The sequence below is a fragment of the Parasteatoda tepidariorum genome, chromosome 3 (genome assembly GCF_982258835.1).
Source record: "Parasteatoda tepidariorum strain Cologne lab strain chromosome 3, Ptep-v5.0, whole genome shotgun sequence".
Classification (NCBI taxonomy): Eukaryota; Metazoa; Arthropoda; class Arachnida; order Araneae; family Theridiidae; genus Parasteatoda; species Parasteatoda tepidariorum.
The window spans coordinates 53870483-53884327 of record NC_141757.1 but is presented as its reverse complement, the minus strand read 5'-3'; the positions used below and the strand labels follow the sequence as shown (position 1 = coordinate 53884327).

Genomic DNA, 13845 nt, shown 5'->3' with positions numbered 1-13845 from the left:
AGTAAATAAAAAATTTGTATGATAAAAAAAAAATTATTATTTACAACATTACATTTTTACGCCTCCTTCCCTCCTTTCAAATGCAAAGAATATATAAATTTCAATGATCTGAAACTTAATTATTAAATTTGTTTGAAAATCATATTTTAATCTCCCTAAAATAATTTAGTTAAGACAAATTTATCTTATGTAAATCATTTTAGGAAGATTGAAATTTAATTTTTCAATCCTGTTATTTTAAGTGACTCCTATTTTTGTTGATATGGATTTGTTTAATTGATAATTCTTCTGTTTTTTATAGATAACTTTATTTCTGTTTTCACTTTTGTTTTCCTTTCATAATTCATGATTAAGTTGAATTCTGCGATATTTATCAAAAAGGTTCCTGGCGCATAACCATGTTTTTTTTTTTTTTTTTTCAATTTCAACGTAAATTCAAGAGGGGAGGAAACTGCTACAAATTTGCTACAAAAAAAAAAAATAAATAAATAAAAAATAAACAAATATAAAAATACTGTGGAACCAAGATTTAGACATTCTTTGTTTTCTTGAGAAAACAAAAAAGAAAGAGAGATTGTGTATTTGTGAAAACAGCAAAATAATAATATCTTTTAGAGTGGCCATGCACAAGCTGTAGCCCGGGAGCTGGATTTGGCCCTCGAACGGTCAATGTGCGACCCCCAATTTTCTAGCAAATCAATATGAAAAACAACATAACTTGCGCAAATAAATTTATATTTTATTTTCAAATTAATTTCCATAATTTAAAAAGAGCAGCGATGGCTCAGGGGATAGAGTGTTCGCTTTCCAATGAGGTGAACCAGGTTCGAATCCCAGTCGTTACAAATTCCGCATCCGGCTTGCACTGACCACAGTGTTAACGTGAAATATCCTCAGTGGTAGACGGATCATGGGTTAGACTCCCCTTGCCATTAGGCTAACCGTGGGAGGTTCTTGTGGTATTCCTCTCCATGTAATGCAAATGAGGGGTAGTTTCATCAAAAAGTCCTCCACGAAGGCAAATTACCTCCGATACTTAATCCAGGAGTTCTCTTGTCTTCTGGATTGGTTTCAATACTACAAGGCTACTTAGTTGAATATTAATAGTTGTGAGCCCAAAAAAATTGGGTCGGCTGTTCAATGGCTCTTATAAAGTAAAATAATTTTAAAAAAAGCAACATTGAAATTATAATATTAAAATTTCAAAATGCAGTAGCCATAATTTGAGAGTCAAAAATTTAAATCTTTTGCTTTTTCCTATTTTTTAAAAAGTTTTTTCTACACTAAAATATGATCAAAGCATGTAGTTAATGATTTTGTTATCAGAGTTTATTTATTAAAGGGAAGGGTGTAAGCAAGTAATTATAATAATGATAAAATTTCTTTTTCACAGGTTAAAGTTTAAAACTTGCTTCAATAATTTTTATAAAAAAAGATTCATAAAAGCAATTGTTTTACTTCGAAATTATTATGCGTTCTACTGTTTTAGACACATTAATAGTTTTAAATAAAAAAAAAATTTTAATTAGTAATAATAAGAAAAAAGAATTGAATTTATCGTGTTCCTCGAAAACCAAATTGATTTTTTGTGTCCCTCCCTTAAGAAAGGTACACATTAAGTTATAAACGTATTCAATTGAAATAAAAGTCACATAGTCAATCTGGTCATTTTTTATCTATTGGATGCACTAGATTTTTGCAATGCAAAGAATGGTTCTCAATTGAATTAATTAAGGGGAAAAAAGAGCTATAACTATTAAAAATTTAGTAGTAAAAAAATAATAATCCTGGACAGTAATTATATTTTTTCCAGTGTTTAATATTAGTTTCATGTAATTTCTATATATAAAGAGAGAGAGAGAGAATTACTATTTCTTTTTCCTCTCTTTTTCGTTTAATGAATTAGAATTCATAAATAGGAAATGTACACGTTGGAAAACCTAACTCCAATAATTTAGTTGGTTAGAAGAAACTCAGGAAGATAGTTTTTTTTTACCTTCTAGCTTTTGTGCATAAAATTCTGAATGAGCACTTTGGTTGTTTAAAATCTAGCATTTAACAGTTTTTCTTCTTTTTTTAAAAATTTTTTTTAAAAACTTTTTTGTAAAGAATTTGAAAAGCATCACCCAGTGTACACTGTTAATTAGTAACTAACTATAACTCTGTTTATACAACGTACAACTGTTACTTAGTAACTAACTACAGCTCTGATTTAACTGTAATCATAAATTTAAGACAAATAAAGTCGAACATATGAAGAAGAAAAAATTAAAATTAGTTTGAAAAATAAAAAGTCACAGACAAATCTAACTGCTAGCGAGTCAACTTTTCTGCTCTAAAAAGATGTTAATGAATTTATCACTATCCTTTTCAAAAGTTACAAAAATAAAGAAAAATTAATATACAAATATTGGATTTTCCAACTTTTAAAATGCGGACTAGTTGGATGTACCCCTAATATTCTCATTACCTCTTTTTCTAACATTTATTTATTTATTTTTAAGAGAATGTAAAAGTTTATGTTTTCAATTGAATTTTTGTTCTATTAACTTTTTTTGACAAAATCCCTGCTTGCACTTATTAATGATTCCGTAATTACTTTTTAATTAGATATAGCAAGTTCCTTTTTTTGAACATAAACTTCTATGCATTACATATTTTTGTGCAGCTGCAACTTCAAAGTGGAAGTAAAAGTTAATCAGATTTTACATTTTAAAAAAATCGTTTGTAACCTTCTTCATTTTAAAGGAATTTAAAAAACAATTTAGCACAGGGTAAAATTCGCTTAGAAATTCTTGTAGTTTTTGGTAAATACTCTTTAGTAAGTGTTAAAAGTTTATGGGGACTGAGTTTTTTTTATTTTTATTTATCTGCCTCAAAGAAAGATGAACCAAATCATATCATTCGATTAACAGAAGTTTGCAATTATTTATAATTCTGTAATTATTTTTAAATTCGATAAAACATGTTTCTTTTGAGAGTATGAACTTCATGCATTTATTACATATATTAGTGCAATTGTAACTCGTTAGTAAATTGCATACCGTTCAAAGTGGAAGTGAAAGTTGATTAGATTTTACAATAGAGTGAAAAAAAACTAGTTTGTAACCTTCTTTGTCTTCTAAGAATGGAAACAACTAAGTAGTAGTCCGGATTAAAATTCTTTTGTGTAAATTCCTGTGGTTTGTGGTAAATGGTCTTTAGTAAATATTAAAAGCTGAAAAGGGACTGAAAATTATTTTTTTTTGTCTGCGTCAAAGAAAAATAACCCAAATCATATCATTCGATTATATTAGTGAAGAACAATATTATTCTTATCATTGTTATCTATTGTGTCTGTGATAGTGTTATTCTCTTTCGGCGCCAAATTATGCTTGTGCCAGTCAGATATCAAGGTCGCGAATAAATTTGGGGAAGCATAACTTATATTCTAATGAAATATTGTTTGTTTATTATCTGCCTCACCACTCTCGTAAGTATATAATAAATAACTATATTTCGTATATCGTAAGTATATAATAAATAACTATATTTCGTATCTCGTAAGTATATAATAAATAACTATATTTCGTATCTCGTAAGTATATAATAAATAACTATATTTCGGTAATGTTGAATTTTTTCCCTTCTTGTAGTTATTTTTATTTACCCTTTTTTTTTTAAAAAAAAAAATTATACCTTATATTGAGAAAAATTACTTTACGAAGCGATTTTATCCTTTAAGTATTTATTATTATTAAGCAATTTACATATTTCTGTTTTCTGAGGTAAATATTTATAGCATCAATTTACCTGCCCAATACGGAGCAAATACGAGACAAAAATTTTAACTTTCACTGTTACTTTATAACTGCCAAATCTGTGTTAAAAAATAATAATAACTTGGTTTTTATATTGTTTATTTGTGCTTAGATAAAATGAAGAACACATTGAAAGTCCTAAAAGTAAAATTTTAAAACTTAAAACCGTTGTTTTATATTAGTTCCAAGGAAAGGAGTTGATTTGTGAGACCTAGTGGTCGTGTATTAGATATTTACGGGACTAATAAGAAGCACCATACTTTCTAAATGCTTTTAAGTACTAAACATTTAAAAGTATGTGTCACTTAATTACTGTTTTAGGTTTCGAAATTTACCTTATTTTAAGTCCACCAGATAAAATTTTACGATTTAATAAACAATATTAAATATCAATTTTAAAGTATAAGAATAACAGAAAAAAAATATTCACCGCACAAACGGTGCTAAATTGTATTTGTATAAGGTATGAACGTTTAAATAAAAAATTATTTTTTTATAATTTGAATCTAGTGCAACATAGCTATAGAAAAATAAATAAATGAAAAATCAAGAAAGTACAGTATTAAGCTTCAAAACTAAGGATAATATAAGAAAAATTCTTTTTGAATGTGAATGACATAATATGAAGCAAAACTCTAAATTTTCATTTGCCTTTTAATCTATTTAACCTGAGCCAAAATAAATAAAGAAACTAGCAGTGATTCATGCTTTTGTTTTATCTATTTCTTTATAAGCAAAAACAAATATTCAATATTCTAAGAAGCAATGAAAAATTGAAGTCGAGTAACATGATAACCATCCTTCTTTAGTAGCCTGTAATTTAACCTCTTCACTACTGAAGTATAAAGAAATATGGAAAAAAATATTTTACTGTTCCGAATTTCTCTTTTACTGCCATAAGTGATAATAAGATAAACAAAAACGACCTCATGTTTTAACGAAGTAAAATAATGTAAATATTTCAAATATTTAATTTTTTGGCCATAGATGGCGCCACTAATAAACAAGAACAATCGCACCCCCTCTGCCTTAACGGTCGACGACAACAACAACAAATGTTAAATTGCAACTAAAATAGGAACAAACATGCGTAATGTTATATGATGGTCTATTTAAATACAATGATGAATAGATTTAATAAGTATTTAGAAGAAAAAAAATTAAAAATACGAAATTTTTTTTTACAATGAGATGCAATACCAATGCATTACTGATTAAAATCTCAGTTTCAAAACTATTTTATTTATGTGAACGACTCAAAATAAATAATTATTGAAAAGAATCTTCTATTAGCTATGAAAAAATATTTAATTCTGGGAGGTAAAATTTCAAAATTATGGCGAGAAAAAAAACACAAAAAGTTATTAACTGTATGTATGCATCTTAATATAAAACAATTAATTAAGATGCACAAAAAATATTATTAAATAGATATAAAATTGAATACTTATAATACTATGAGATTTCTCTTGACTAATACGCTATCATAAATTTCACCATGCGTCGTACCAAGGTACACATGCGTGGACCTGCACGTTCTTGACCGTATTTTTTTTAAAAAAAAAGTATTAAGTAAATACAAATTTAAAAGCTTCAGATCACAGAACTACTAAGTCAAAAGAAATTTTTTTTTTCAGAATAACTGAATTATATAATATTTAAATCTAGTTACATTTTTCGAGCATGAGGATTTAGCGTCATTTTCCGAAAACCACTTCTTCTTATGTGGTTTTCTAACCAAATAACTTACATTTTCTGCATCGATTACATTTTCTGCCCAAAAAGTTTAAATCCACAAATGTTTTAGTGAAGGTAAAACTATGAACTTCCTTATAGCGTGTTTTTAGAAGCTAAGAACCGAGGTAATGAAGAAGGTAAAGTAAATGTAACAAAATTCAAGTTATGATAGCTTAAACAATGTCAAACAGCAGGGAGCATAGCCTTATTCGGAAAGGGGTCAAGTTTGGTATTATTGAATGCATCTTTTCAAAATATTATATTTATATTTTTAGATTTTTGTTCCTGCATTTTAGGTTTAGATTTTCTCGAGGTATTTGACCCCTTCGCGCCCCATTTCCCCATTTTAAAAATCCTGTAAGTGAAAAAAAAAATAGAATAAGATAATTCAAAGTAAATTTTTGTGGCCATTTTAATTTTTATTTTATTTTGCATTAATAAAGATGATATTTACCTTACAAAAAAAATGAATAAATATAATAATTAAATGAATAAATTAATTGAAATAAAATACAGCCCAATTATTTTGAGTGTCTCATTTAACCAAGATCGTGGTTGACCTTATATACCATAGGAGGCGGAGCAGGAAATGAGTTACTGCTTGTAATAATGTGTTTATTCATAAACTTTCTTAATATATAAGTCCGGATAAGTTTCTTAATATATAAGTTTCTTTGCGTCCAGTTATGGTACAAAATCAAGATGGCTTTAAGTTGGACACACTGTAAAAGTAACCTTTTAGCACTTTATGTATACAGTGCTTCAATACGAATTTGGTTAAGAAATGAAAATTGTGCCTATTTAAAAAATAATGCGTTGAAATTTTAAACTGAGGCCGTCTTTTTCTATTGCCTTACAATTGCGTTGTCAAAAAATTATTTTATATTGGCAAAATATGAATAGCAAATTTACTTTATTCTTCTTCATTATTCTTAAAATTAATCTTTACGGATTTCATTATTTTTTTATGATTTTTTTTTCTTTCTTTCACAGCTATTTAGTGTTTCGTTTTTTTTTTCTGTATTTTTTATTTTATTTCCTTTTTTAATAGTCGTAACAACATTTAAACAATCCTGTATTTTAAAGAAAATGATTTTCAAGTAATAATCATCAAATTTAAAATTAATGCTTGATTTATTTTTCTAAACTAATGCTAGCGTATCTTCTTTTTATTTGGAAAAAAAATTAACCATAAACCTAACCAAAAAAATATGCTGCGTTTTTTTCTTCTTCTTTTTTTCTTTTTTTAGCTTGCGCCTCTTATTTTACCACGGTGAATTCTATTTCAATCAATTTAAAATAAATAAATAAAATGTGTGTTCGTTATTTAAAACTATTCAGTTTCGAAGGGTTACATGCTATCTATGCACTTCTCATTAAGGTTTGATTTTCTAAGTTCGATTTTCGAAAAATTAATTGGAATTTATTCATTTTTTATTTGCATTAAATAAATTTAAAATACGGGGATTTTAGAGTCTTATGCATAAAATAAGCAAATCACAAACTCCCTCATTTTCTTATGTGCTTACGTAATATTAGAGCGGTTTCTACGGCTACTATTGAAGAAAACACGGCAGCATTCGAAAGATTTGCTCTTATATACTCCGATGCCGAAAATTGGCTTTTAATAAAAACCTATAGACTCACAAGGAAATGTCTAGTAGTGTTTAGTAGGAAATTTTTTCTCACACAAATCCATTGTTTAGCAACCGTCAAACGAATTCTGTAATAGACAAAGAAAAAAAAAGAAAAACATTTTGTTGTTGTAGTTCATTTACGTCGCACTAGAGCTGCACAATGGGCTATTGGCGACGGTCTGGGAAACATCCCTGAGGATAATCCGAAGACATGCCATCACATTTTTGATCCTCTGCAGAGGGCATGGCACCCCAGCTTCGGTAGCCCAACGACCTGCACATGAAGTCGAGCACTTTACGGTAGAACAGTTTAACGAGGACCAATACCGAACGCCCTCGGTCCCTACGCAGGCTGATCCAAGTGGTCACCCACCCGTCAAGCATCACTGACTACGGTCAGTGATGCTTGACTTCGGTGATCTACTGGGAACCGTGTCTTAATGATCGGGACATAAAAACATTTCAACACAATTCTTAGTGGCACAACAATGTGATAGAATTCAATAGATTTGTCATCAAACAGTGAATTGTTTGACAAAATTTCCCGTAAACACTAGTGTTCCTTTTTCTTATTACGGGTTTCCACGTTGGAACCAATTTGTTGCACAATTACAGTTTATTTATATTCCAGGTGCATCTGTTAGCGGTGAGTGGAAAATCATGTCAAAAATCCGATCACTGCCATTCAAATGAGTGCTGCATGACACTAACTTCTATGGTAGGAAGTTGCAGATCTATGGGATGTGAAGGTAATGGCTTGAAATCTCAGCTCACGTTTTCAATTAGCAATCAGAAAAACTTATGAATAATTTTATCAAAACAAATCCTTTAAGAAAATTTATATCAAATTGGAAGCTTCTTAATAAATTTTGCAGTGAATGCTTTTTATTTACTTTCGATCAATCTTAATTTCTAACTATTCTCTGCAAGCAACGATGGAGTGCAAAGGCGCTGATCTAACCTAAAAACTCCTCCCGATACAGTCTGGAACGTTTTCTGCACTGGAAACAAGAAAAAAAAAAACGCTTATCTTAGCTTTTAATACTTCTCTCACTCACCTGACTTAAAACCTGTCCTAAATGCCTACTCCACACCTCGTAGCCATAAACACCGACTGCACAATTGACGAAGGGAGTTCTTTAGGTAGATAGACATTAGATGCCCCTCAAAAGAGGAGTGTAATCAGCAAAATATCCTTTTCAATTGAAAAAACGATGGAAAATTGCATATTTATGAAATTTTAAATTCATTTTTTAATGTCAATTAAAGCTGGAATTGTTCTATAGGAAAAAGTAACTATATCCAACATAATATTCTTTTTTTCTCTCAAATTTAAAGAATATTTACATTTCATAGGTGATCGATCTCTTCAACATTTTAATGTCATAAATTTACAAATTTAACTTTCTTTGTAAATAGCCGACCGGCCTGTGCAGGGGTTAGGGAACTGCCCTTGCATCAGAAAGATTCTCGGTTCGAATCCCGGGCAAGGCATGCATGTTCTTTCCTTCTGTGTACTATCTGTCCTTACTGTGAGAGAAACGTTGGCCCACCTAATATGGTGCTCCTGAAAGAGTGGCCAACAAATCTGCCCTTCAGGTGCCTGTATGACCTATGTCCTTTGTCATTATCAACAGCGGGAAAAAAAATTTTTTTTGTAAATTATATCAAGTCATAAATAATACAATTAATAACAAATTTAAAATTTTTCGTTTATTCGTTTTTGTCGTTATTATTCGTTTTTGTCGATTTGATGGGCCCCTATGCTTCCTCCCTGTACGCTACTTACTGGCAATGACATATTTGTTTAATAGTAATTGTTGTAGTAAAAATAATTATTTCAGGATGTTCATGCCAACCTGAGAACGCTAAATCTCACATAGGAGATATGTATTTGATGTCTTGTCCTTGCTTGGAAGGTCTTGAATGTGTATCGCAGGTATTACACAAAGAAGGAAGTGATGAGGTAATTATATTATTATGGTCCTAAGCGAAAGTTATAAATTTAGGTCTAATTATTTTTAGTTGCTATTTATATGCATCATAATTTTCTGACAAGTATAAAAGTTCAACTCAAATCTTGATCTCCAAATCAAAGTGAAGCATTGTAGTTGTACTATTTTCATTATGAATTAATCTAGCCATGAAGTGGAAGGGGTACGCACGACAACTAGATACCTGCAAGTGACGTCATCGTAGGTAAATCAGGTTTAACACTTGACATCACTTGCAAGTATCCAATTATATCTGATTTAAATCTCATGGTTAGGCATAATCTCTTCACTTTTCGAGTTGCAAGTACCCAGTTGTAGAGATAACAAAACTTACGACATCAAAGTTGAAGTAAAAGTGGCTATTACTGTCGTGGGCTTCATCCTTAGACCATCCAATAAAATGATTTACCAGCGTATTATAACTGATTGCTTGTTTTGTAAATTTTCATCAAATTCCATTTTCTTCTTAATATTTTTTTTATCATATTTCTTCGAAACATGCGGAACTAGAGCTCCTAACATCTAACCAAAGTTATATAGTGGAACTCTAATTCTAGCTAATTAACAGTAGGACAGCCTATTTAACATCTTTTCCTTTTCGCCGAACACTAAATTACTTATTAAGACCAAACTTATCTAATTTAGGGTATTTTTTTTTTAAAAGCGTTAAGATTCTATGGAGACATTTAAATCGTGATGTATCGATCACGATCGGTACAAGAGGAAGTAGTATCAAGATGTGCTGCGTAATCGGATGCCTGCAAGTAACGTCATCGCAGGTAAATCGTGGCATTTGTCAATTCAGAAGCCAATCAGGCTCGACGCACACGCTACTTAAATATGATTTGAATTACATAATTAAGCATGATCACTCCACTTCTTCTCGAATTACAAGAATCCAATTCAGCTCAGCTGTTACAAACATGAAAGACAGGTAGGGCACATTAAAGGGATAGAGAATTGCATACGAACCAATGGCACCAAAAATTCTTGTCCGTAGCTTGCAGAGCTTCCTTATTAATTATGGATCCTATTAATTATTGCTCCATCCTAATTATGGACTCTCTATCCTAGCGCTTTTATACCAGTTCTTTTATAAATCTGAATTATGTTAATTTAATGTCAATTGTATGCCTACTGTCTGAAAATGCATTCAAGCTGCTTTATCTTAGCTTGAATTAGCTAACTTGCAGAACACCCCAATTTGGTTGACAAAACAGCTATTTATGAGTTTAATTCATGGAATGCAATTTTCGACAATAATTATCAGAAAACATGATATTTGACAATGGTTACTATGCAATTCTTAATACCCTTGTATAGGTAGATAGATAGATATGCACGTTTAGAATTCTTTCCAAAAATGTAATGAAGAAAATACTCTTACAGGGATCGCGAAATAATATTTAAGAGCAAAGGAAAAGACAAAAACGGTATCGAAATTTTAGAATCTCTTGTTAGAAAAACGAGTAGAAAAAACATGGAAACCAGTGAGATTTCGAGCCGAAATCTAGAGGTGTTTCGAAAAATTATTTTTCAACTCTTTTCAATTTCCTCGAGAAATAAAGCTAGTTTATGAGCTTTCAGTACCGTCTTCTTCACTAGTGGTTCATTAAGCTTTGACAGCTTTGCTTTTTTCTTTTTTTTTTTCGCTTAAGTATAATTTTTGCCCCTTATTATTTCAATTTTGACATGGATGCAAAGAATAGACGTTAGAAGCTTCTCTTAAATACACAAGTCAAACAGCCAACTTAAAATTATCAATTAAGATGCTTCTAAAAATTGGAAATATTATTATATATTGTAATATTTGCATCACTCTCTCCAGACTGAATACATCAATTCAACTTGTCAGAAGAATGAAGACATCAAAATTCCAATTAAAGCTCAAGAAAGGCCGAAGATACTACGTGCTCTGACGAATGGATCCTTTTTAAAATATGGATAGCAACTATTTATATCTTGTGATTCGATTGTAATTTTACTGGTTGTGTTGATTGTATATATATTCTTAGATTTTAACCTTCTCATTAATTGTAAAATTATTGTTCACTAGATTTATAAAATTTGTTTTAAATACGTATCTATTTTTTAATATCAAGAGCAGGGACTGATCAAGACAAATTCAGGCCCAAAGTCCACCAAATTTTCCGGGCCCCTTACAAAATATTTTGAAATTAAATTACTAAAGAGTAGTCCTAACAATGGAAAAGAATCTATTGAACTGCATGATTCAAGAGAAACATTCTAAGAAAGTTTGAAAGCAGACAATTGAAGATTATTTTTCTGGGATACAGTTTACGTATCTATAAATTAGAGCAAAATATAAAACAACAAAATAATGTTATGTCAAAATAAAAGTAGTTTTGTGGCCACAAACAATTGAAATCATTGATTTTTGCTAAAAACCGCTGATTAGCGGGATTATTTTTTTATTTAATACTTATACCAACACAAAGCTAGCCCACCTTTCATTAACTTTTTACTAATTTTTGAGGCCCTCAGAAATTGTGGGCCCATGGCCCATGCGTATTTGGCCTAGGCGATAATCAGGGCCTCATCAAGAGGAAAGAACAGCAACGCGCATAATTTTTTTTTATCATACAAGACCTCTGTTTCCATCTTTTTTTGTCCGGGGTTGCCCAGAGACTTAGATCGCAGGTTTATGGCTTTTATGTTACAAGTGCTTTAAAGCGAATAGCCGACAGGTTCAAGAAATCCATTATTTTTGACGGAATTGTTTTGCAATTTAATGGCATTAAAGTCCACTACAAAAAAAAATTCTATTTCAAACTACTGGCCCATGAATATGATTTTATTAAAAATACCTCTCTCAGAATGAAGCAAAAACAACAAGAGTAAAGCTCAAAAAGAAATGGACATACTATAATTTCGATTCTAAAAATAAGAACACAAATTCATCATTGTTTAAATAGATACTGAGGAAGGTTCTGGTTTGTAGTAGCAGTACTTTATTTACGTCGCACCAGAGCTACAACATGGACTGTTGGCGGCGGTCTGGGAAACATCCCTGAGGATGATTTGATGGCTCCTCAACTTTGTTAGCCCGACAGGCTTTACGTGAAGTTGAGCACTTTAAGATAGAACAGGTTAACGAGGACCGATGCCGCACACATTCGGTTCCTTCACAATCTGATCAAAGTGGTCATCCACTCCCTTCTTGATCGTTGCCAGTCCAGTGATACTTGACTCCGGTAATGTACTGGTGTAATGGAGGTTTTATTTATAAAACCTAAACTTTAGTATGTCCATTTCTGAGCGTTTATTTCTGCATTATTCACGTTGTTATTAACTCTACATAGCTACATACCTCAACCTCTTTTGGATATCTCTTTTAGGGTTTGAGGACAATCTCATCGCAAAAAAAAAGCATTCATTTAAATCATTTTTGCGAATGCTGATAGTCGAAAATAGTTTCCTAATTTCTTTCATTTACTCAAACGATAAGAGTTTCTCAGGTAAAGGATACAGAGAATACACTTAGGCAGAATGCAATCATAATTAACTTCATTATAAATGTCTACAAGCAATAATAATTAACGATTGTAAATTTATTAATGATTAAAAGCAATCACAATTTAAGATCTCAATTAAAACTACAACCGGATATGAACAACGATACAAGTATAATATTGATTTATGATTACATAAAATTGCGATTACAACTAAGATTGATTACAATTGCAATTTTATGACAAAATAATCATTTAATGTTATCTTGATTACAAAGTAATTGATTACTGTAATCAATTACATTTTTCCCAATTCTAGGGACAAGTTCCCTATTCTCCTTGCTCTGTATTCAGAAGGAAATCGATCTTTTGATCGATATTAATGTTTAATGATAATTAATATTATAAAATTATGAGTTTTGAACTTAATACTTATGAATATCAACATTCTTATTTAGTTGGATAGAGGGGAAATAATATGGATAGTTAAAATAAGTCTGTTTTTATTAGTCAAAATGTCTTTGTAAATTTTAGCTGATTTACTAAACTGCACTTTCATATTCAGGTAAATGATAACCCATACTAGATTGTTAAAAGTAAATTATAATATAAGGTTTTTATCTTAAAAAATTTAATTTTATTTGTGTTTGACTCTTTAACTCTGGACTATTTTTATTCATTGTTTAAATGTGAGATGAATTATGTGGGATTAAATATTTTATCACATATTTTAAGATTCACTTTTGATTTACATTTTTTTAAATTTAATCTATTATAAGTTTGAATGAGCAATTATCTCCTGAGAGGCAGATTTTAGTTGCTTTGGACGCTAGGCTGTGGGGATATCCACATTAAGTTCTCTTTAATAAAAATGGAGGTTAGTATAAAAAAAAAAAGCATTTATTTATTCAAAAAGTTAAACTTGGTGAAGTAATAAATTTATTTACTAATTTTTTCCACGTTTTATGAGAATGTTATTAAATTTTGCAGAGTAAAAAATTTAGGAAAAATTAATGCTTTAACAAATTTTAATTTTAGTTTAATTTTATAAAAAATTTAATTTTTCTTAAATTAGTTCCATTTTGTTTTTACTAGCTTTATTGTAACAAAAAGTTAAATAACCGATTTTATTATTTACAAACCCCATACCGCAGGCCCACTGTAGACAAAAACATCATTTTTTTAATAAAAACTTTAAAAAGTA

General features: G+C 30.0%; 1 protein-coding gene across 1 annotated transcript; it reads left to right on the top strand.

The window, feature by feature from the left end:
- Window positions 1-3313: 3313 nt before the first annotated feature.
- Window positions 3314-11249, top strand: LOC107447819 (uncharacterized). Its single transcript, XM_087159344.1, has 4 exons — window positions 3314-3472; window positions 7806-7923; window positions 9019-9140; window positions 10997-11249. The coding sequence occupies exons 1-4, from the start codon at window positions 3434-3436 to the stop codon at window positions 11114-11116; spliced, it is 399 nt and encodes a 132-aa protein (XP_087015470.1). The 5' UTR covers window positions 3314-3433; the 3' UTR covers window positions 11117-11249.
- The last annotated feature ends 2596 nt before the right edge of the window (window positions 11250-13845 follow it).